Below are 22,589 nucleotides of genomic sequence, written 5' to 3'. Positions count from 1 at the left end.
GTGGGAACCTGCCCCTGCCTGTGGCAGGGGATGGCACTGGATGATCTTCAAGGTCCCTTCCAGCCCAAACCATTCTGTGATTCCATGATCTATATGTATGTGTATGTGTGTGTGTGTGTATATATATAAAAAGATATATGTGGCTATAGATAGATACAGATGTAATTTAAGAGGCAGTCAGCATTTGTACTCTCTGACCAGTCATGAACTGTACTGCTTCTTGTGGTTTAGAGATTGAGGAATATCATCTACAAGGAAAAGAATAGATACTAAAAATCCCATGGGCACTATTTAGGCATTACTTGATTGCTGAGGCCATCACAGCTTAGCTCTTGTCGAACTCAGAGTACAAGCAGAGGGCAGGACACTGCAATTTTCAATCCTCTCCCATGCTGACATATACCCCATCAAGTTTTTGCTTGTTTCACCAAGGTCCCAGTGATCCAGGCAAACCAAACCAGCCTGGAGAAAAGTAGGCTCGGGGGGATCTTCTGGCTCAGCTGTGAACAGCCTCAAGCTGTGCTAGGGGAGGTCTAGACTGGATATTAGAGAAAATTTATTCATGGAAATTAAGAATTGGAAGGGGCTGCCCAGGAAGGTGGTGGAGTCCCCATACCTGGAGGTGTTTACCGGAACGACTGGACGTGACACTCCGTGCTTTGGTGTAATTAACGAGGGGGCTTTGGTGTAATTGACGAGGGGGAAATCGGTCACAGCTTGGCCTCGACGATCTTCCATATGTTTTTCGAACCTCAGCAACTCCGCGATCCCGCTGGGAGCGCCACACTCACCCCTCACGCAGCCGCCACCGCCTCCCGCCCCTCACGGCGCCGCCCTCAGAGCCCGCCCTTCCCGCGCCTTCTCGAAAAGTCTCGCGAGAGGCGGCGGTTCCCGGCCGGACGCCCCCGGGAAGCGGCGCCGCTGCCGCTGCCCCTTCCCGGCTCCAGCCCCGCTCCATTCCCGGACCATGGAGGAGCCCTGCGGCGCGGGCGCCGCTGCCCCGCTGAGGGGGGACGCCGAGGAGCCCAAGCAGGTGAGCGGCGCTGAGGAGGGCCGTGGTAGGTGAGGTAGCGGGGCGGAGTGGGGGGGGTCGAGCCGTGGTTACAGACGCAGCCCTCAGTGGTGTTTTAATTGAAGCGGTGTTTTTGATCCTCATTCCAGTTTGTCAGGGCCGGAGTGCGGTAGAGAACATGCTAATTATGATTAAGCGTTAATTGCGAGTAGTGCTGCTGTTGTTATGCTTAAGTGCATGGCATTTACGTAAGTGGTGTCCTGTGGAGCTGTTTTTCCCTCGACATGTGTTCGTTCAAAGCTCCTCGCACACGGGTGACAGCTGCCTGTTTTGCTGTGTTTGGAAAGAAATAGGCAGACACGAGGCTTATTTGTTTATTATTATTTGTTAAGGCAGAAGCGTGTTTAGTTTTAATGTTGGTGTTAGTGAACACTTGGTGTTAATAAATGCCTACTTTCCCAAACTTCAGTGGGAGTCATGTGTTCGTTTTAGCCTTTCTGAGTGATTTTGTGTTGTGTAGGCAGCTGACCTTGGTGGCACTTCATTTTCGTTCCTCAGTGTACCCAGGGGGGCGAGAAGATAGATCACCGTCACCTGCTTGGATCAGCCACAGCGTGGCCACAGGACCAGGGCAGTGGTTGTCCCCTGTGCCGGGCACTGCTGAGGTCCAGCCTCAAATTCTGGGACTGGTTCTGGGGCTGTTAGGTCAAGAAAGGCATGAAGGGGCTGGAGCGTGTCCAGGGAAGGGAACGGAGCTGGGGAAGGAGCTGGAGCCCCAGGAGCGGCTGAGGGAGCTGGGAAAGGGGGTCAGGCTGGAGCAAAGGAGGCTCAGGGGGGACCTTGTGGCTCTGCACAAGTCCCTGACAGGAGGGGGCAGCCGGGGGGGTCGGGCTCTGCCGCCAGGGAACAGGGACAGGAGAGAAGGAACGGCCTCAAGGTGTGCCGGGGAAGGTCAGGTTTGACATTGGGAAGGATTCGTACATGGAAATGGTTGTCAAGCGTTGGAACAATCAGTTGAGGACAGTGGTGAGTCCCTGTCCCTGGAGGTGTTCAAGGAAAGACTGGACGTGTTGCTCAGTCCTCTGATCTGGGTGACCATGTGATGATCAATTACAGGTTGGACTTGATAATCTTGGAGGTCTTTTCCAACCTAAATGATTCTGTGATAATTCCTAAAGTGGAGCTTCTGCTTGACACAGGTTGGAATTGGGATAACTGAAAAGCTGTATATGCTGGGGAAAGAGATAAGGGAATGCAGGACTGGATTTTGCTCGCTTACCATTAAAAATAACCTACCATAGAGCAAGCCTGATAGTTTTAATTGCCAGCAGTTTATAAATAGAAGGCTAATTTCTCTCTGGAAACCAGGGGTCGGTGTTGTTCCTCGGAGGCAATGAGGTGAAGAGCAGTGCTGTGGTGAAATACTCCTCAGCCCCTCCACAAGCAGCCTTTGCTCGTCTGCAGGAGAAAACAGACCTGAAGCTGCCTCCTGCCAACTGGTTACGGGAAAGTGCTAAGCTGGGACCAGCAGGGACAACCATTCTGGGCAACAGCAAAAAAAGTAAACCCTTCTCAAGGTAAATAACAGCAGCCCCTATATTTTTTTCCAGGGCTTTAAGAATAATTCTGATTGTGAACTTGGATCCTGTGTCATTTAAAGTAGAAAGTACAGGTTTTACCCTAGCAACTGCATATTGCTTTGTCTTAACCATTTTCCCCTCTATTTTTCATCTTAAGTTTTTGCCTCTATGCTCTGATCTCGTCTCCTTTGTAAATGATTAATGATGTTGATTGTTACTCTGTTCACGTGTGTGTTGACACCTTGCCTCAGACACTCAAACTGACTTTTTGTTCTTCCGTGGTTGGCCCAAATCAAACCAGACTGGTTCAGCCCGCCCTTCTGCCTTTGATAACAGGTGAAAATGGAGCATGTGGTTCCCCTTGGAAGCCAATTTATAGCTCTTCTGGATGTTTAGAAACTGGACCTGGCAAATGGCAAATGAAGCTTTGTATTTATGTCAGAATTTCATATTTATGTCACACACACTATAGATGAAATTAGGGCCATAGCCAAAAAACAGGGTTCCCTTTCAGTGTGGATGTTGGCTAAATTGTTGAATAAGTTGAGTTCAGAGTGTTCATAAACAGGAGGCTCAAATCCTGTGCTGAACAAGCGAATTCACACCAAATCAGCCAGTCAGTGAAATTTGACAGTTTGTGCAAAGTGTCTGTTTATATCCTTATCATCTCTTTTAGGAGCTGTACTTTTTGGAGCAGAGTAACATGTTTTTCAGGGATTTATGAATTTTTCATGTTTATTTTAGATACTGTGCTTGTCAAATAGAGGCTGGCAGTTTAATCTCTTTCTCTAGTGTCAGTATTAAAAAGCTGATAACCAAAGTATAACTTGCACATCATTTATGTTTTGGATTATAGTAGTATCTGGATTTGTTTTAAAGAATGATCTGTACATTGAAATATTCTAACTTAAGTACTTTGTAATTTCCTTAATGAGGGTGGAGGAAGAGACAATGTGTCTGTTACAACATGTAGGGCAGTTTTGGAAAATGTGAATAAGAGGTAAAATGAAATTACAGCTACTAAAACTAAAGTCTTTAACATGCTTAATACCTTAAAGAAAAATTCGTTGAAGAACTCTTCTTATTTTCAGTGTTAAAAAGAATCCTTCATTTTCTCTGATTTTTTTTTTTATTTCAGCAAAACTTTAAGTGTTTTAAATGTCCTGAAATTAGACCTAGGCACTGTCAAAGATATATTTGAAAAACTTGCAGAATATGAAGATGAAATTACTTTGTTAATTTTAGGTCTCATTACACTTGGTGATGTTTAGCTGTGGGGGGTTTTTTTTATTAAATCTTTCAAAGATTTAGTAGATATAAAAGATGGGTCTGTAATGTCATGCTGGAACTGTCTTAACTTGTAATATTTTTTTAAATAGCTTTGGGATGGCCTATGACTTCATTGACTCAGTTGGAAATGATGTGGATGTTGTGTCTGATTCAGAGGTATGGACACATCTTAAATTCTCTCATTCAAATTATTGCACTGCATAAACTTTTATTTTAAGATACTGTCATGGCTTCTGGCATCTTTGTGTCCTTTGGGGACAAGGAAAGATCCCTTAATGAATCACAGATCACCAAGTAAGGGAGTTGTGATCACTGAATAAGAAATGTAGAGAGAAAATCTTATTTCCTCTGGAGGTCTATAAATAATCTTCAGCTAAAATATGCAGTTGAGTGAATGCAGCAAATCAGTCTTGCAAGGTAGTTGTCTTGTGTGTTTGAAATAGGTTATTTTGATGTAAACTGTTACACTTAAGATGTTTTTTTCCCTGTTTTTATCTAAAAGAGAGAGCTCCCCTCCAACTTCTTTCCTTTGATTTCTGTCAGCTTGTCAGCTCTTTTGGTGCTGGTAATAGCTGCAGAATTCAAATGAGGCTACTCAGAAGAGGAAACATACTCATGTACTGTGTTAATATTTGTCAGATTTGTATTCAGACTTAGGTCTCTGTCTGGATTGCTCTGGACCCCTGACAAAGAATTGGTATTCCTCCTGCTGGGAAAATAAAGGTTTTAAATCCAAACCATATTGTTGTCATTTTTGTTGGTACCTGGTCATGATGATCCAATCAGAGAATGTGTTTAAGCCATGTGTGTGCTTTCTACTGATGGTTTGGCCTCTTTATCACTGTCATTCATGTTCTCTGCCTTCACCAAATGCATTTTCTTGTGGAATGGTCTTAAAATCCCTGGCGCTGTCAGGTTTCATTTGACCACATGTGCTGGGGTAGAGTTAATTTTCTTCCCAGTGGCTGGTATGGGACTGTTTTGGGTTTGTCCTGAGCACAGGTTGATAACACAGAGGTGTTTTTGTTGTTGCTGAGCAGGGCTTACACAGAGCCAAGGCCTTTCCTGCTTCTCATCTAGCCATGCTGGCAAGGGGGTGGGCGTGCCTGGAAAACTGAGAAGAGGCACACCCAGGACAAGTGACCCTGACTGACCAAAGGCTGGGGGGATGTTTGGAGTGACGGAGTTTGTATCCCCAAGTCACCATTACACATGATGAGGCCTTAGTTTCCTGAGAACTGTCTTTCAGTGCAGCATAATTTTATTGAATGTTCTCTCTTTTCACTTTTCTTTTGCAAGAACATTAAAAAACTCCTGAAGATCCCTTACAGCAAGTCCCACGTGAGCATGGCAGTGCACAGAATTGGAAGGACACTCCTGTTGGATGAGCTGGATATCCAGGAACTCTTCATGAGATCCTCTCAGGTGAACCACTTGGTTCTTGATAAGTGTTACACGTTGTCAAAATGCATCATTTCAGGAATAGAGTAGCCAGCAAGAAAATGTCTGGAAATTAGTGAGAGTTGCATGGGTACCAAAGCTGCTGTGTTCTGCAGCAGTTTACCCACAAACTACATCTGATGTCCTGTGTTTTTGGTGTTGTCGGGTTAATATTCTGTGTCTCACTTTTGTGTAATTACTTCACTATTGCTAGACCATTTGATTGATTTTATTATCAATGTGTATTTCTTACTATGTAGCCTCTTATATATCTGAGTTTTCTAATTAAGTCAAATTTTCAGTAAGAACATAACTTTCCTAAAAGCTGTATTTTCAATAAACGACCAATTCAGGATTTCAGCTCTGAAGTTATTTTCTGGGTTTCTTGTTGTGGATGAGTATTTGTAAGTTTATAAGGCACGTGGTTTACTTTGCAGATGCTTCTTGATATTAATTTCATATTTCTTCTGTTGGCTAGACAGGGGACTGGACATGGCTGAAAGAGTTTTATCAAAGGCTGATTGATCAGAAGTGGCAAAGAAAAAAGAAGAGTAAAGAACATTGGTACCAGAAGGCAATACTTTCTAAATTTTTGTATTACAGGTAACCTTTTGTGTGCATGAAACTTGAATTCTGCACCACTTACTTCTGCCTGGTTCTTGGTCTTGAAGTAAATGTTAAAATTCCATTATGGTCTGTCTTATTTTCTGCTTTCTCCATATACAGAGGGAATTGAGGAATGAGGTCAGGAAATAACATGAAATGTTTTCACAGAAATTGAAGTATTTTACTTTAAAATTGAAATACTAAAGAATATAATAAACAGCATGACTTAATTAACTGCATGTCAGCCAAATCATTTGTTGGCAAGAGTGCATCAAGCATAACAACTCTAAAAATGGATCTGTTTGCATCTTGTCAGCTGAACTTGTAAATGTTTCCTTGTCAGCATTAATGGAGATGGAGCTGCTCAGCCTGTTCCTTCCACTTCCAAGCAGCACCAGGGGGGTCCTGTTGCAGGTGAGAGTGATGAAGCAGGAAGGGCCTCCTGGCCAGCTCCTTTTGAAATGCCTTCCTCGCTATCTGAAGACCCAGGTGCCTCTAACCAGGTTGGTGTGGACAATGTTTTATGTGGCACCACAGTGTTTGTAGAGCCACAGATGTTGAAAGGTTCTCAAGGTGCTGCTGCAGCTCCCTTTGCTGAAAGGGCTGAGCTAAGGCATGAGGAGAATTGGCAGGAGGTGCAGTTCCTGCTTTTGCCAGTGGGTCAGAGCTGCAAATTTCAGATGTTTGTTCTATCACTGTAATGTTAAATTGTTATTTATCCCAGCATCTTTGAGAAACAAAGCCTTTGGCTAAGAGTAGTCATCAGTGCCTTTACCTAAAAGTAGAAACATCCTGATACTCAGAAGATGTTTGGAAGTTTATGGTTCTGGCCTTTCTTTTTAAATCTGCCATTAAAATCCATCAAAAGATGGTGGCTCTGAATTTATTAGATGAAGAGGAAAAATTCCTGAAAAAGGAAAACAGTTAAGCAACACTTAAAAATACTTGCTGTGAGATTACACAAGTGAAAGCGGAGATATTTACAGCAGTTATGCAACAAACTATGATTAGAATCAGGCTCTCGTTCAGGGCTTGTATTGTGGCTAAACATTTTTATGAAAACTTAATTCCTGTGGCTTTTGTGAGTAATATAAAACAGGAATTGATTAAATTTTGGAGAGTTAAAAGATCAGTTGTCTTCAGTTTGCATTAATGTAATAATGGTGCTACAGTTATGCTTGCACAGAATTAAAACTGATCTGCCAAATTTAGGGAGTTTCTAACCTACATTATCCATAAAATTGTAACTGCATGTATTGTGTGGAGAAACACTTCAGTGCTTGAAAAGCTTTTAGAAAAAGGACTCCTCTCTTCCACCCTCTTGAGGCACTAGTGCTAAATCCAGCAGACTGTTTATCATAAAGAAGCTGCTGTGCATTTGTACAGTGCCATTTTCTTCAGTTTATAAATAAACCAGTAGGATAGAGGTTTTGCTTCTGGGCACTGATAATCTGGTGTTGACCCTGGGTTAGTAAGGAGCTCCTATAAATACTTTCTGGTTTCTTCCCAGAGCCTCTGAGAATATTACAAAGTACAATATTTTGGCACTAACTGTAAAAAAGAAGCATTTTAGTCACTGACTAGGGGCTTTTTGTAGTTTAATGCATATTTATTAAAAGATGTTGGAGGTAAAGGTTTTTCCCTTACATGCTTTTGTTGTTCATATCTTTTTTAATGGCCTGACTTGACCTCAGCAGCAGAATCACTCCTTATCCTTGTGCTTTCCACAGGGAAATGTGCCTCTTGAACCCTCATATCTAGTGGGGCATGTGGCCTCAGCGCCCAAAGAACAAAACCTGACTCCTTTGTTCAATGACGGGGAGAACAGTCAGGTATGCTTTATGTGAGAGCTGAACCCCCAGGTTAAACCAACACCTCCAAACTGGGCCTAAACTGGAACTAAGGGCAAACCTCAGTCCCCTGTAGAAGTAGCTTTTGTGGCATCTGTAATTTTAAGCTCCTGTGAACGCGCAGTCGGGTTCGTCACGTGCTGGCTTTTGTTTGCTGCTTTGGCTTCTTGCTGTCTCGTAATTCCACAGAATGTCACAGAGAGCAAGTGTTATACCACTGATTTACAGAACAGTTCTGTTTTCTCTTAATGAAGGGACTTAAAAATGACTTTGTTCGTAATATCTTGTGGACCTTTGAAGATATCCACATGTTGGTGGGATCAAATATGCCAATATTTGGAGGTGGGAGATACCCTGCTGTGAGCCTGCGTCTCAGGTGAGCTTGGAAGTTCACAAGATACTATTTATACCAGCCTTGACTGATTTGTTACTCTGCTTCCTGTTTAGCTGTCTGCATTTTTTGCTATTTTTATAAAAGTGGCCAGTAATATTTCTTCTCCTGGCATTCTGAATTTCAATTGTTGGGCATAAGCACTTTAAAACGTTACTGAGCAGTAAGACAGAACTATTCTAGTCCCAATTTAATGTTAATCCCTTCATTACCAGTCTTCCTGTTCCTTTGCATAGGCAAAGAATGAGCAAAAACTTGAAGCTCACTTGGTGTATTTGTCATCTTTTTAAGACACATCTAGGAATTAAAAGTACCTTGCTCTGCAGTGAATTTTGGACGGTCTGGGAGAAGGTTTGTGCTATAATTAGTTGCAGCTAAAAGTGCTATTCCTTCTTATTATCTTGGTAATGGTGTGACATCTGAAGCCTGTTAAATGTGGGCAAAAATTCCAAACTGCTGATGGAATTCGAGCATATTCCATTGGAGAGAGCAGCACATCTATTTTGCTATAACTCATAAGAATTCACAAATAATTGTTTTAGTGTTCATCCACTCTCAGGTGACTTAAACCTAAACGCCATTAGTAAACATCCCTAATATTTCCTGAAGGGTAGATAAAGATTTAACTAACACTAGAAATATTTTGTTTTAGGGATAACAACAAGCCAATAAATGTGCTAACAGGAATTGACTATTGGTTGGACAACTTAATATGCAATGTACCAGAGCTTGTGATGTGCTTTCATGTCAATGGAATTGTTCAGGTAAGTCTGACTCTCTGCATTTTGCCTTAAAATAACAATTCATTCTTCACCTTCTGAAATTGCCTCAGTTATAACAGATCCTTCACACTGCTCTGAGAAAAGATGACAAAAATCCTGTGTTGCAGAATGAGAAGCATCTTAGACAGCTTGCAGCAGTCATCTAAAAATAGTGTGTCCTTTCTTCCCCTCCCTTTCATGCATGCAAGATTCCTTCTTCCCCTGATGTTTGAGTGAAGGCAAAAATAAAAAATGCAACAACAGAAATCTGTTTCTTACATCTTGAAATCTGCAGTGTTCCCTTGCCCAGACAGATGCAAGCTTTTGAATGTTTGTTTATGCTGTTTTACTGTAGACAGTCTGTGTTTCTGTTCTGCCTGGTAGCCTGGAGTTGTTTCCTAGGCTGACTAGGTTTCATTGAAGTAATAGATGTTGTGCCTTCTCCCCCTTTCTTTTCCTCATCCTTTGTTCTCCATTTACCATGTTTGTGACAGAAATGGATCCTTCTTAAAGGTTTGATTGAGTAGTGTAGTCAAGATGTGCTTGCTTAAAGTGAATCATAGAAATTAACTCAATTTATCATAATAGCAGCCTTTGTTTCTTTTAGCTGTTGATAGACTGATACATTAATTTTGGTGTCAGAAACCCCTCTTAATCTTGAGTTTTAATTTTCTTTTCTTTGCAGAAATATGAAATGATCAAGACTGAAGATATTCCCAATTTGGAAAACTCTAATTTTTCTACCAAAGTGATAAAAGATATTGCTCAAAATATCTTATCTTTTCTGAAATCAAATTGCACCAAAGAAGGACATACCTATTGGTTGTTTAAAGGTAAGAAGGTTTAGATCAGTTTGAAAAGATTGACAGTAATGTGATGTTGATTAATGAGAGATTTTCTTTTTCAGCAAGTGGGAGTGATATAGTAAAGTTGTATGACCTCACCACGCTTTGTGAAGAGACTGAAGACAAATACCAAAACCCTTTTACAATGCCAGTGGCAATTCTGCTGTACAAGTGAGTTTTTTATCATTTTTGTTGCAGTACTTAATTCTTGGTGCAGTTGTAATCAGAACACAGACCAAAATTCATGATCAAATGACAATCATACACAAACTGGCTAAATCTCAGTCCCACTAGATCAAAACAGACTTTCCTTTTCACCATTTCTCAATGTAAACTTTTTTGCTGACAAAGTCTCGTAGACACATCATAAAGTTCGGAAGATCTACAGTTGTAGAATATTGTTTAACATTTCTTTTTCTTCTAGCACAAAGAAATTGTCCAGGGGTTTCACTATTTTGTTCAACTTTCTTTTAGAGTTGCTTGCAATATGATGCTGAAGAAAAACCAGAACAAGAAACACTATGGCACAATTAGAACGTTGCTCCTGAATTGTCTGAAGTTGTTGGACAATGGCAGACATCCTCAAGTAAGAATTCAATGTTTTCTTCCACTTTTGTGTACATATAACAGAAATGCTGTAATCATAATAAACCTGGTAATAACTAACGTGCTCCTTCTTCCTCCCAGGGGAGAGAATTTCAATTTATTTATAAACTTAAAAAATTGATTTTTAAAAGAATCCCCACGCTATTTTTTTTTAATTAGTAGTTTTTGCTGCCCCTTATTGCTGCACAAGTCTTCTGTGCTGCTCTAAAAAGGAACTTCTAATTACATTCTCTCTCTTGTTCTTGTTGCCAGAGAGCCCTCTGGGAGCAGATCGTGGATAAAAAGTGTAAGATGTGAATATATGAACATTTTTACTCTTAGGATGGCTGAAAACTGGGACAGGCTAAACGGAGAAATTACAGTCTCCATCCTTTCAGATACTCAAAGCCCAACTGAACGCAGTTCTGAACAACCTGCCTGGATAAGTGGGTTGGGCTAGAGAGTCTCTAAATAATTTAGCTTTAAGCTGTTTTCAACTGAAAATTCCCAAAAATGTGATGTGAAAAATCTGAATCATATTTAGGATGGATTCCAAGAGGAGACATGGCACACATTAACTAATAAGAATGTAGATTCCTTCTAAAGTTGTGAAAGGTTTTCAAAATCCCAATGGAATCCCTTCAATTTTTTTTTTTTTTTTTTTTTTTTTTTTTTTTTTTTTTTTTTTTTTTTTTTTTTTTTGCTAGCATAAGATCCTTGTGTTGTCTCCTGTGATCTGCAGCCTGTTAGTACAGGAAGTACTTGTTCTTTACCAGTTGGTTTTTATTCTCTTCTAAACTTGATCAGCTTGGATCCTTTTCCCTTCCAGGGAACTTGCTCAAGCTGTGTTTACAGGTTATCAAACACCTTTTGCATGTCATCTGTACTCCTTATTCTAAGATAATTTATATTGTTCTTGCCTCTAAAAAAAAATTTAACTCGAGAATGAATCATTTTTTTCTCTTCTCTGTAAAGATTATTGCTTCAGCAAACTACATGTTATCAGAGCTTTTTCAGCTGGATGAACCTAAAAAAGAAGACAGTGCAGACTTCCCTATAAATGGAAATTCTGATGAAAGTTACAGTGAGGAAGAGGAAGAGATGCCAGACAGTGATGAAAATGGTTCTTACAGCAACAGTTCTGATCCCCCAGATGACAATAAAGCAGTGGCAATAATCAAATCTGTTGGGGAGTTGTCAGTACCAGAAAAATACAAGTCTGTGCATCGAATACGTGTAAGTGACTCTGTGGTGTTATTAAGGGTCTTCTTGGATGATTCAGTTCATGGGACAAAACTGGGTAGTGAAATTCCTGGTAGTTTTTGTCTCCAGGTTAACTGAAGTGGGCAGAGAAGCTGTTCATGAGCTGCTCACAAAATCTGAGGTGTGTGTTTTATGGTAGAGTAGGCTTCATGTAGATTTTTCCTTACCATATTCCACTTTGTCTTGATGCTGCCTCTCATTGGCATCTTCTGGCCAGGAATTTTTGTATTTTCTGTGTTGAACATTTCTTCTCTTCCCTCCCTGGTGCCCCAATGCAGCCCAGCTGTGCATTCCCTGTCTGCCACGGCACCGAGGAGCGCTGCAGGCTGGTGCTCAACCACGTCTTGGAGGTGAGTTCACTGCCAGCTTCCTGAAGATACTTCACCTCCCATCCAATTCTTCATCTACTCTGTTTGCTAAATATTGCTGTCTAGGTGAATGAAATGATTTCTTCCTTTTGCAGGGTTTGAAGTCTGTTGACAGCAGTGTTAAAAAAGAGGGTGACCTTCCTGCAGCTGACCCCAGCACTCCAATCCCGTTGAAATATGAGGATGAATCCACCAGTGGTGGTCCTGAGTCTCTGGAAAAACAGATGGCCTTGTTTCTAGACAAAAGTAAGTTGTATTGTTGTGCAAATAAGACCTTTCCAGTGGCAGCACAAACTGCTGCTACTTTATTTTGATTGTCAAAACAGTGTGTTTAAATCACTAATTACACCATTGCCTAAGGAAAAGTGCCCTGAAAATTGGAGAACAGTCTGTTCCTTTTTAAATATGAAAAGAGACACTCATTTGAGTTATTTTGCATAGCAAAGAATCTCTTATTAGTCAACACATGATTTTACTGGACCCTATTTAGATGTGGCTTTCAGATGACTTCTGTAAGGGCTTGGTATTTTGAGGTTTGGTATGTGGAGCACCTTAAGTTTTGTGGGTTGTTTTAAAAATAGGCTTAATTTCTTTGTGTGTGTGTGACCTGGATGTTTTCTGGAAGAATTTCTCCCTTCTGGCAGGTTTTGCTCCTCCATTATGCTTGCTGCTTGAATTGTGTATAAAATGTTAACTAGGATTTTGTTTCCTTTCTTGTACCTCTACAACTGTGAAAGGAAGCGACGAATAAAAGATGTTTTGTTTGTTTAAATGCTCAAAATCCAGAATTTCCAGACTACAGTCTCTCTCTATTTTATTTTGCTCTGGAGTGATGTAAAAAGTTCCAGGAAAGACTTTTCTTCTGAAAGTAGTAGAGCTCTCTGCAGGGCAAGGAGCCCTGTAAGCATAGCTCAGAAAGAAATTTGTCTTGCCTACTTTGGCAATTCTTTAGTTTTCCCTTTCTCCTCCCTTTGAATCTCTGAATAAGAAGCCAGTTCAGTCTGGAGTTATTCACACTCACAGAGATTCCTGGATCTGTGCTTCTGTCCATCCCTGCAGTAGCAGCAGTGCTACTTGTTCACTTTTGTTTTCCAGTCCACGTGTTTGTTTCCTGTGATGTGCATTATGTATTTTCTCTGCCACATGTACATATTTACATACATATGGAAAGGTTAAGTGCTCTAAACTCTGGAATTTCTAACTTCAGGAGAACTACTCCGGACTGGTGTATGGATGCAGTGTGTGTGTCTTTAGCTGGGTGGGGTGTTACTGTTCTAGGTTTGTTTTTGTCCCAATAGAACATGTAGTGCTTAAGAATTTATTTACTGTATCTGCTTATTTTCTACTTGTATATTATTACAAGATAGTGGGTTTACAAGTCAAGCCTTGTAGGTCTGCCTTAAGCAAGAGACTCATTTCTGTGTGCAGATATGGTCAGGGCAAAACTCTGTCCTTTGGTAGGGACAGGCCTTAAACCAGGAACAGTGACCTGTTCCTTTGGGCTCCATAACCACTGCAGCATCAAAGAAAAGCTTCATAATCTTATGCAGAGGATATCTTGAAATGAGTGTGAGAAAGTTCTTGGTTTCCTTTGTGGGAAGGACCAGGTTATCCAGGGTCTCGTGTGCTGGAGGCTAAACCCACAAATGGAAGCTTTCTCACTGGGACTGTTCATACAGAAACTGAGCATTTATCTTAAGGATGTGGTGGAGAACATGACTAATTCTGCCTGCGGCTTTCTTGTTCTTTTCTTCTGCTCCCTAAGGGAGTAATGTTGGCCCCTGCCCCTGTGTTTCACAAGCTGTTTGAGGTCAGAGAGGTCACCTGCACTGTCACTGTCCCACTGGATTCCAGTATCCTACTATCAGGTGGAGTGCATGGAAAAGTGCCATGTGTTGGGTCTGTTTTGCAGGTGATAAATGAAGTAGCAGACAAGCTGGCAGAACTCTGCTTGTGCAGGGCTGTAATCAGGCAATTCCCATTCTGCCTGTGCTGATGGAGTAGTGTCCGACCTCAGGCATTTGTTACAAAGGGGAGATCACTGACGAGGTTCTGTTCCTCTTACAGTGGGCTCCTTCCAGAAGGGGAAGCATTCCAGCCAGTCAGGAATGATTCCTGGATCATGGCAATATAAAATGAAACTCCAGCTCATCCTGAAATCATCAAGAGCTTATTATGTCCTATCTGATGCTGCTATGGTCCTGCAGAAATACGGGCGAGCACTGCGATACATCAAGCTGGCCTTGCAGTGCCATGGTAAGTTCCTTGAATGGATTTGCCACCTGTGCCACTGCCTGGAGATACCTGTCACCATATCAGATACCGCTGTGCCTGATTTATCCCAGTGGTGGGCAGTGACGAGTCTGACAAGCCTGTGTTTAAACTAAGTGTCCAGCTGAGTATTCAGGACAGAAGTCTGTAGTGAGGATAACTTTTGTCACTGATCGATAGAAAGACGATCCCATTTTGACAGATTGGGAACTTGAGGGCACATTTGGAGCTTCAGAGCAGTTGAATTTGGGAGAGTCTGCCCTGATGCCAAGGCCAGGAGAGTGTTTTGTGCTCCAGGTGATGCTGCTGCAAGCCGGTACTTTTTCCCTGGTGGTTCCCATGTTATTGAAATATATCCTTGACTCTGAGAAATACCAGACTTGTTCATCCGCTGAATCGGATGCTCCTCTAAAATAGAATGCATCTTGAAGTATTACTGAGGAAAACGGAAGAAGTAAAATCAGGCTGTTTAGACTAATACTGCCATAATGAGAATAACAACTGGGAAATGCCAGTAGCTTAGTGCTAAAGTGCTGCTATTTCCCTGCCCTAAGGGAAGGGAAGGCTCCTGTCTTAGGGCAGGAGGAGGTTTATAAAGCAAACCCACTTGATCTTAGCACAAAGTGTCCATAGACCTCTCAGTAACTCAGAGCACTCTTCAGCTTTCATTCTTTTATAGACTCGAGACTCAACTTCAAATTCTGGAAATTCAGCTTTTCAGTCTGTATCTCACTTGAGTTAATTTGCAGAAAGTCAGTTTTCCTTTAGTCAAATCTGAGATTAGCATTTGTAGTTGCCAGAGTGACTGCTCATCTTGGACAACACAGGGACTCTTTAAACCATCAGCTGTGTAGAGCAACTGTGACTTTAAAATAGGTTATTTCTTCTGAGGAGAACATGTGTTGTCACACTTACTCTCTGTATGCAGACAGGTAGCATTAAAACCCAATTATCTTGTCAGTCTGTGTCAAGCCTTTTGATGTGCAGTTCTTTTCTTTCCCCTCCCTCATCCATGTTTTTTTTCCCACCAGATACCTACTGCTGTCTGTGTGGCAGCATGCTTCCCGAGGTGCTGGTGTTCCTGTGTCAGTGCCTAACCCTTTGTGGAGATATCCAGTTAATGCTGGCTCAGAATGCCAACAACAGAGCCGCTTACCTTGAAGAATATAATTACCAGACTAAAGAAGATCAGGAGATACTACACAGCCTTCACAGAGAATCCAGGTGCCAAGGTATGATCCTGACACAGGAGAACTGCCAGACTTTGGATACATGACAGACAGAAATAATCTCATTGGGTTTCCTCAAAACCATGCACTAGGAGAACTTGTGGCAGAGGGGTTACTGCACTTCACTTCTGTTTCCTTCAGAGAAACCTCATCCTGCCTGTCATACAGAAGGGGATTGTCAGTGTATTGTATAACATGGCCTGAAGCTGTGAAACAACTAAAGGCAGTAACTCTTTCAGTAATAAATAAAACCTAACTGACATAACTCTTGTACTTAATTAGAGGAATACTGTTTGACATGAAGGCTTTGCATTTTGTTTTCCAGGGTTTGCCTGGGCTACAGATTTATCCACAGACTTGGAATACCAGCTTTCTGTCAGCTGCAAATGCTATGAAGCAGCTTATGAAATCCTACTCTTCAGTAATTTAAAAAGCCAAAACCCAGAGCAGCACATCCAGGTGCTCAAGAGGATGGGTAATATCAGGAATGAGATTGGAGTGTTCTACATGAACCAGGCAGCTGCAGTGCAGACTGAGAGAGTGGGCAAGTATCCTTTTTCCATTCCTGACCATTTCATGGAGCTACAGCAGTCATCAAGTTCACTAATTGTATGAGAAATCTATTTCTGATTATAAAGAGGACATTTAAATGACTGTCGTTTTTTAATGTCCACTGTAATTATTTGTTTACAACAGATCACTGTGGCTTGTACACTGTAGTTAATTGAGCTTAAACTGAGTAATGGAATGTGTAATTTGGAGAAATTCCTTTAAAATGTGTAGAATGCTCTCAAAAAACCATCAAGGAAACTTTAAACTCTGTTGTGAAAGGGAGGGCATGTTGCATTCTTGATGTGTTGGGTTTAGCCCAGCATGAACAAGCAGCAGCTTAATTTAAACAGAAGAATAGCTTCAGTAAAGTCAGCCTGTGAAATTTTGGTAAGTAAATCCTTGGAAGCATTCCTTCTGGTTTATTTTTGGTGGGCTTTTTTTGAGGAAAAGCTTTGTAGGGTGAGGTGTTCAGTGGGGTTTTGTTTTTGAAAGCAAACCCAATGTCTTGTCTAGGAGTAAGAGTTCTCTAAACTAGAACAAGTGAGGTGTTGGTAGTTCAGTGTCAACAGCTCCAGTTTCCCAAGTATCAGCTGTTTACTGTAACCTTTGTCCAAGTAATATTTGAAGGATTTTGGCTTGGACTTTCAATTTTGTGATTTCTCATAATCTCTCTGGGTTTTTGCAGGTGTTATTTAATTGAAATCAAAGCTTTGAAATACTGAATTCTACCTGTCTGTAAAAGTCACATTTTATTTGCTTAATACTGAAAATTTACAGAAGTAACTCCAATTCCCTGAATCATTACTGTGAAAACAAAATCTGGTGTATCCTGTGAGTTTCCTGGTGTTCTGTGTGTCATATCACTGGAATTCTTTGGGAAGTATAGTAGGTGTAATAGTGCACTTCAGGTATTAAACCCTCAGCCATATGGAAGTCTGAGGAGTATTTTCTGTGAATTGGATCTTCAGAATCATTTACCACCCTTAAATTTTAAAAGATGGTTTATTAGAGAGACAAAAGTGTTTATTCAGTACCTCTGAGGAATTTGAGTGAGTCTCTAAGCCTTGTGCTTCACCCTAGTGAGTAAAAATGTCTCCACGACTGAGCAGCAGCTCTGGAAGAAAAGTTTCTCCTGCTTTGAAGAAGGAATTCAGAATTTTGAGTCCATTGATGATGCCACCAATGCTGCCCTTCTGCTGTGCAACACGGGGAGGCTGATGAGGATCTGTGCCCAGGCCCACTGTGCAGCTGAAGGGGACTACAAAAGGGAGTTTTCCCCAGAAGAGGCCCTTTATTACAATAAGGTAACTCCTCACTGGTTTAAGCAGGGCCCATACCCCAAAATGCCTTTTACTGTGAGGTATTTGTGACTACTTTGGTAAATATGTTTAAATTTGGGTGGAATAACCTGGGATAGCTCTCCTGCTTTCATACTATCCTAATCCTTGCTGTGTAGGCTTTGCTGGTGTTGTTGAGGTTTGATTGCTGGGACATTCAGATGATGGTGTTGAACATAATGCAGTGCCACACACAAGGGAGAAGAATTCCATGGTCAGGATTAAAGAGATCATCAAATGGGAAATACTGAAGAAGGCTCAGGGAGATATTTTGAGAAAAGGGAAATTAATTTCTAGTTGTTACAAACGCAGGCAGAAACTGTGTGCATGGCTCTGTCCTTTGCAGGCTATTGACTACTACCTGAAGGCTCTGAGGTCTCTGGGTAAGAGAGATGTGCATCCAGCTGTTTGGGATTCTGTGAACTGGGAGCTGTCTACGACGTATTTCACGATGGCAACTTTGCAGCAGGATTATGCTCCCTTATCCAGAAAGGCTCAGGAACAGGTAACAGAGAGCATTCATTGTATCTGAAAAAAATGCATTGTTGTTGTCCTGAAAAACTGAACAGGGAGCAAAATGGGTATTGGAACTGTAGAATCACGGAATGGTTTGGGTTGGAAAAGATCTTAAAGCTCATCTTGTTCCACCATGGAACAAGATGGGCAGGGACACCTTACACTGTCCCATGTTGTTCCAAGCCCTGTCCAGCTTGGCCTTGGACACTGCCAGGGATCCAGGGGCAGCCACAGCTGCTCTGGGCACCCTGTGCCAGGGCTTCCCCACCCTCACAGGGAACAATTTCTTCTCAATATCTACTCTAAATCTTCCTTCAGCTTAAGGCTCTTTCCCCTTTGTCCTACACTACGTGCTCTAGTGAAAAGCCCCTCTTCAGGGATTTTTTCCCTTAAATTTGTATTTATTTATGTTGTAGATAGAGAAGGAAGTCAGCGAAGCCATGATGAAGTCCTTGAAGTACTGTGATGTTGATACAGTGTCTGACCGGCAGCCCCTGTGCCAGTACCGGGCTGCCACCATCCACCACAGGCTGGCTTCTATGTACCACAGCTGCCTCAGGAACCAGGTATTGCTCCAGACTGCTTTGGTTTTCTAAATTCCATCCTTGACATGTTCAGTATGTGTGGAGCTTGATATTTATCCTTCTACCTGTAGCTGGGCTACGTGTATTTAAATTATTGAACCAAAGAAATTAGTGCTCTCTCACAACAGACAGTCTCCAAGTAAACCTTTCCAGTGGCTCCTCATGAACATGCAGAGGGTGGGGGATTCACTCTGTGCCCTCCTCTGAGTGCAGGTTGGTGATGAACACCTGAGGAAGCAGCATCGTGTCCTTGCTGATCTCCACTACAGCAAAGCAGTGCGGCTCTTCCAGCTCCTGAAGGATGCCCCCTGTGAGTTCCTGCGTGTGCAGCTGGAGAGAGTGGCCTTTGCAGAGTTCCAGATGGCCAGTAAGTGTAGCTCCGGCCTACAACAGCTTTCCAAACCACCACTACCTACTTAGTTTCATTTTTAGATAAATAATTTATGTGAGAGCAGCAGCAATCTGCTGCTCAGAATGGAATTTTCCTCAAGAGAGGAGACAGGGCATTTTTATCTTGCTGGTTTTCAGCTGACTAGGGCAGTATGTGCTTTTTTTCTCTCTCTTGAAATCTTTAAATGTTAGAAAAATCTAGTCTGTAACCTAAGCCTTTTGTCCTTCATTTTTATGGGTTTTTTTAGGTCAGAACAGCAGTGCTGGGAAGTTAAAGACTCTGTCTGGGGCCCTTGATATAATGACCAAAACCAGGGGTGCATTTCAGCTCATCAGGAAGGATCTTGTGGCAGAGAGTGAACAGGTAAAGGAATGTCAGGTGGTGTGACACCTGCTCCCTTCTGGCTTGTGCCTTCACAAACAAATGGTCATTTGGCAGTTAAAATATTCCTTGGTTACTTCTCTGCAGATTTAATTGCTTAAAGAGTGTGGACAGAGCTAGAATCTATTGCTGTTCTCCCCTAGCCTGGAAGTGGATTAAAAAGGTTCCTTTAGAACATGATCCAGAGATGGATTAAAACATATTTTAACCTGGATTGCCTTACTATGTGAATGGGCTTTTTCCTGTGCAACTCTGCTGTCCCTTAAAAGGGCCCTTATTATCCCTTAAAAGTCTTCTATAAGATCTTCAGAATCTGTGAATAATAAAAAAAGTTTTCTCTCTCTCTCTTTCTCTCTCTGGTACATTTAATATTTAAATACCAAAATGTGGAGGGTTATCTGTAGCCAGTGTGAGTAGTGTTCCTGGAGCCTCAATCACCAGTTACTTGCAGTATGTGCTGATGTGTGTGTGTGTCCCTTGCTGGCAGTTTGGGCAACACATGGAAAAGTCAGCTCACCTGCAGGAGGGGTTTCCTGGCTCATTCCCTGTGTTTAAAAGGTGGAATTCAGTGAAATGGTTTTTGGTTGTTTCTCTCCTGTAGATCAGCAAGGATAAAAGTCCTGCTGAGAGCATGTCAGTGAATGATTCCCCTGCAGGCCTTAACAAAGAGGAAGTCTTGAAACTGCTTGGGATTTTTGAGTCCAGGATGTCTTTCCTTCTCCTCCAATCCATTAAATTGTTAACTTCAAGCAAAAAAAAGATTGGGTAAGTTGAAGCTTGGTGTCCTTTATCCTGACTGATGTGGGATTGGTGTGTGGCAGAGCACTTCAGAGTTCCTGGGGGAGAAGCTGCTGGGTGCTGCTGGTCTCTCTGTCCATCTTGCTGATAAAATGTCAGTGGAGTTTGGCAAGCAGAACACTTGAGAAGAAATTCAGGCACATCAGTAATGCTGCAAATAGAGAGGGATGGATACGGGGAAGATGTGCACTGGTGTAGAGAATTTACTAATTCCTAATTTACTAATTCCTGGAGTCTTCTGTCCTGCTGCTGGGATTCAGGACAAACCTGACTTCTTTTTGTGTTGACTTGGAAGAGATACTGGGATTTGGTGTGGCAGCAGATTCCTTACCCCACTCCTTCTGTTGGTTTGATTTGAATGTGTGTGGTGTTCCTTTTGGGATGCAGAAAATACCTTTTACTCCCCCAGCAGCAAGTGTGTGATGTTAATATTACATAAAGTGAAGCTCTGAAAATGTGCCATTAGTTTTAAAGGATATTTTTAGGCTTGCAAGTTGGGTTAATGTTTTGGGGATTGAAGCACTGCTGATGCAAGAGCTGTTCAGCTAAAAGTAAACTGTGAAATGAGTTCATTGTACCCAGGAAGTTGTCTGCTGATAGTGGTGGACTGGTAAATAAAAAACATGAGAACACAGCCCGGGTGTGTTTTTAGCTGTTTTTCAGGCAACGTTAGGAGCTTTCACCTCCTGAAAAAGAGCTTCCACAAGGTGGCAATCTGAATATGTGAAACACAGAGGATTAATACAGGGTAATTTATATGTTACCAAGCAGATGGCACAGCTAACTGAGTAAATGGGTTTAGTTCTGCTGTCTCATAACACAGGCAACTCATTTTTTGTTTTGAAGGGTTTTTACCCCCACATTTACCTTGGCATCATTGCCTTGGGGTTTTTTACTGAAGATTCCACACAGAGAACCTGTTACAGTTTGAATGCTGTGAAATGGGAGTCTTAAATAAACTTCTTGAAACTTTGAGGCCAAGCTTGAAACTACCTTTCATTTAACCTTTCTTGTGCCTTCTGTACATCCCGTGTGCATTTCCTCCCTTCTGCTCTGCAGAGGGTAAGTTCTGCCTCCTGCTTTAATAATGGGCTGAAAAAGGGAAGAAATTGGAGCTCAAATGCTGCTTCAGGGTCTCAGGTGCACTTTGGCAGAGAACAGGAGAACATGTGGGGAAATTAATGTTTGATAGCAAAACTTGCAGCCCGGCAGTAAAAATGGATGAAGTCAGTGTTACCCTCCCAAAGTGGAATCATGAGCAGAACAGAACTTGGCTGTGCAAATCGGAGGGGAAAAGTAATTGAAAGTAATACTTTGTTCTGGGAATACTTGTAACTTATCCCAGAAATACTTTGCATTTCAGTGGCTTTTTATTGACTACCTGTTCTCTGAAATAAATGAACCTGCCTGATTCCTGCCAAGTGTGTGATGAATTTAATTTGCTTCAACCTTTCTCAGTCATTCCTGAAGCACTTGCAATTAACCTGACTGCTGCTTGTACATTTTATATTCTATTCTATTCTATTTATATTTTGTGCTCCTGCCTGCAGTATAAACAGAATGCTCTGACTGCAGTGCAGCGAATGGTGGATTGCCAGGGATCCTCATCAATATTATTTAATGATAATCTTGATAATTTGCAGAATGAAGAGCCATGCTCAGGTAAAGAGTTGGGATTCTCTGCTCTCTTTGTAGGGGCACCAACGAAGAAGAAGCAGTTCTGAAAACAAACAAGCAGGTTTATTCCCTGCTGCTTCGTGCCACTGCCAACAAGGGGCTGTCCCTGCTGGAGCGCACAGAGCTCATCCTGAATTTGCTGGACCAGCTGGCTCCAAGGAATACCGAAGGCAATCCTGGAATGCAGTGAGGGCAGCGCTGCGGAGCTGCAGCACCAGTGCCTTGCTGGGAGCACTGGGGGTGTTCCCATGGGATGCTTGTGTTTATTGAGGGTGAGTTCTCACCACTGTTGTTCCATTGGAATCTGGGAAAGCACAGGGATTCTTTTTTATCCCCACAAAGCTCTCCTTGTTTGGCTCCCAGCGTTTCTTTGTTTGAAATGCCAGTTTGGAGTTCTGGAGATAAAAATGTAACTTTTTCACCATAGGGAAATTACTGATTTTTCTCTTGCAGTGATACCCATGTTTTGCATAAAGATGTAACCTCACAGCTGCTCTGCTTTGGTATTTAATGAAATGTGTTTTGTAAGCAGGGCTGCACTGGAACACTTTCCCTGCTAAAGGCAGCCCAAGCTGTACCAGGAGATTTCTGTGGAATATGTGGATGCACTTCTTAATCCCAGGGAGGATCCTGCACAAAAACCTGTGCCTTTCTAGCTTTGATGTGACTTGCAATTTATCAGCCTTCTCTGGGATTTTGTTTTGGAAAGTGAATGGTTTCAGCTGTGTTGGAATTGATCAAGAATAGTATTACCTTTTTCAGACTTGAAACTGTGAATAAAGTTGAGAGGATATTTTTAAATAAAAGTTTATTTATTAAATATAAACTCAGCAGTCTGCCTTGTTCCTCTTGGTATAACCCT

At 41.8% G+C, this 22,589-nt stretch overlaps 1 protein-coding gene across 2 annotated transcripts; it reads left to right on the top strand.

Annotated features, from left to right (window-relative positions):
* Positions 1–881: 881 nt before the first annotated feature.
* Positions 882–22,553, top strand: EDRF1 (erythroid differentiation regulatory factor 1). Of its 2 annotated transcripts, XM_017733872.1 has the most exons (25): positions 882–1,033; positions 2,381–2,589; positions 3,972–4,038; positions 5,182–5,307; positions 5,801–5,925; positions 6,272–6,431; positions 7,659–7,760; positions 8,033–8,154; positions 8,822–8,933; positions 9,616–9,763; positions 9,838–9,946; positions 10,250–10,361; positions 11,336–11,596; positions 11,902–11,973; positions 12,087–12,237; positions 14,059–14,247; positions 15,294–15,494; positions 15,817–16,035; positions 17,124–17,347; positions 17,727–17,885; positions 18,313–18,462; positions 18,694–18,847; positions 19,119–19,234; positions 19,854–20,017; positions 21,746–22,553. In XM_017733872.1, exons 1-25 carry the CDS (start codon positions 968–970, stop codon positions 21,915–21,917), a joined length of 3,690 nt encoding a protein of 1,229 aa, XP_017589361.1. In that variant the 5' UTR covers positions 882–967; the 3' UTR covers positions 21,918–22,553. The 2 variants fall into 2 exon arrangements, with proteins under 2 accessions (XP_017589361.1, XP_008631553.1); XM_008633331.2 differs by lacking the exon at positions 7,659–7,760.
* Positions 22,554–22,589: the final 36 nt, after the last annotated feature.

This window comes from Corvus brachyrhynchos, unplaced genomic scaffold (assembly GCF_000691975.1).
Source record: "Corvus brachyrhynchos isolate BGI_N302 unplaced genomic scaffold, ASM69197v1 scaffold514, whole genome shotgun sequence".
NCBI lineage: Eukaryota > Metazoa > Chordata > Aves > Passeriformes > Corvidae > Corvus > Corvus brachyrhynchos.
Note: the sequence above shows the minus strand (reverse complement) of the source record. Positions and strands in the feature narration are given on the sequence as shown.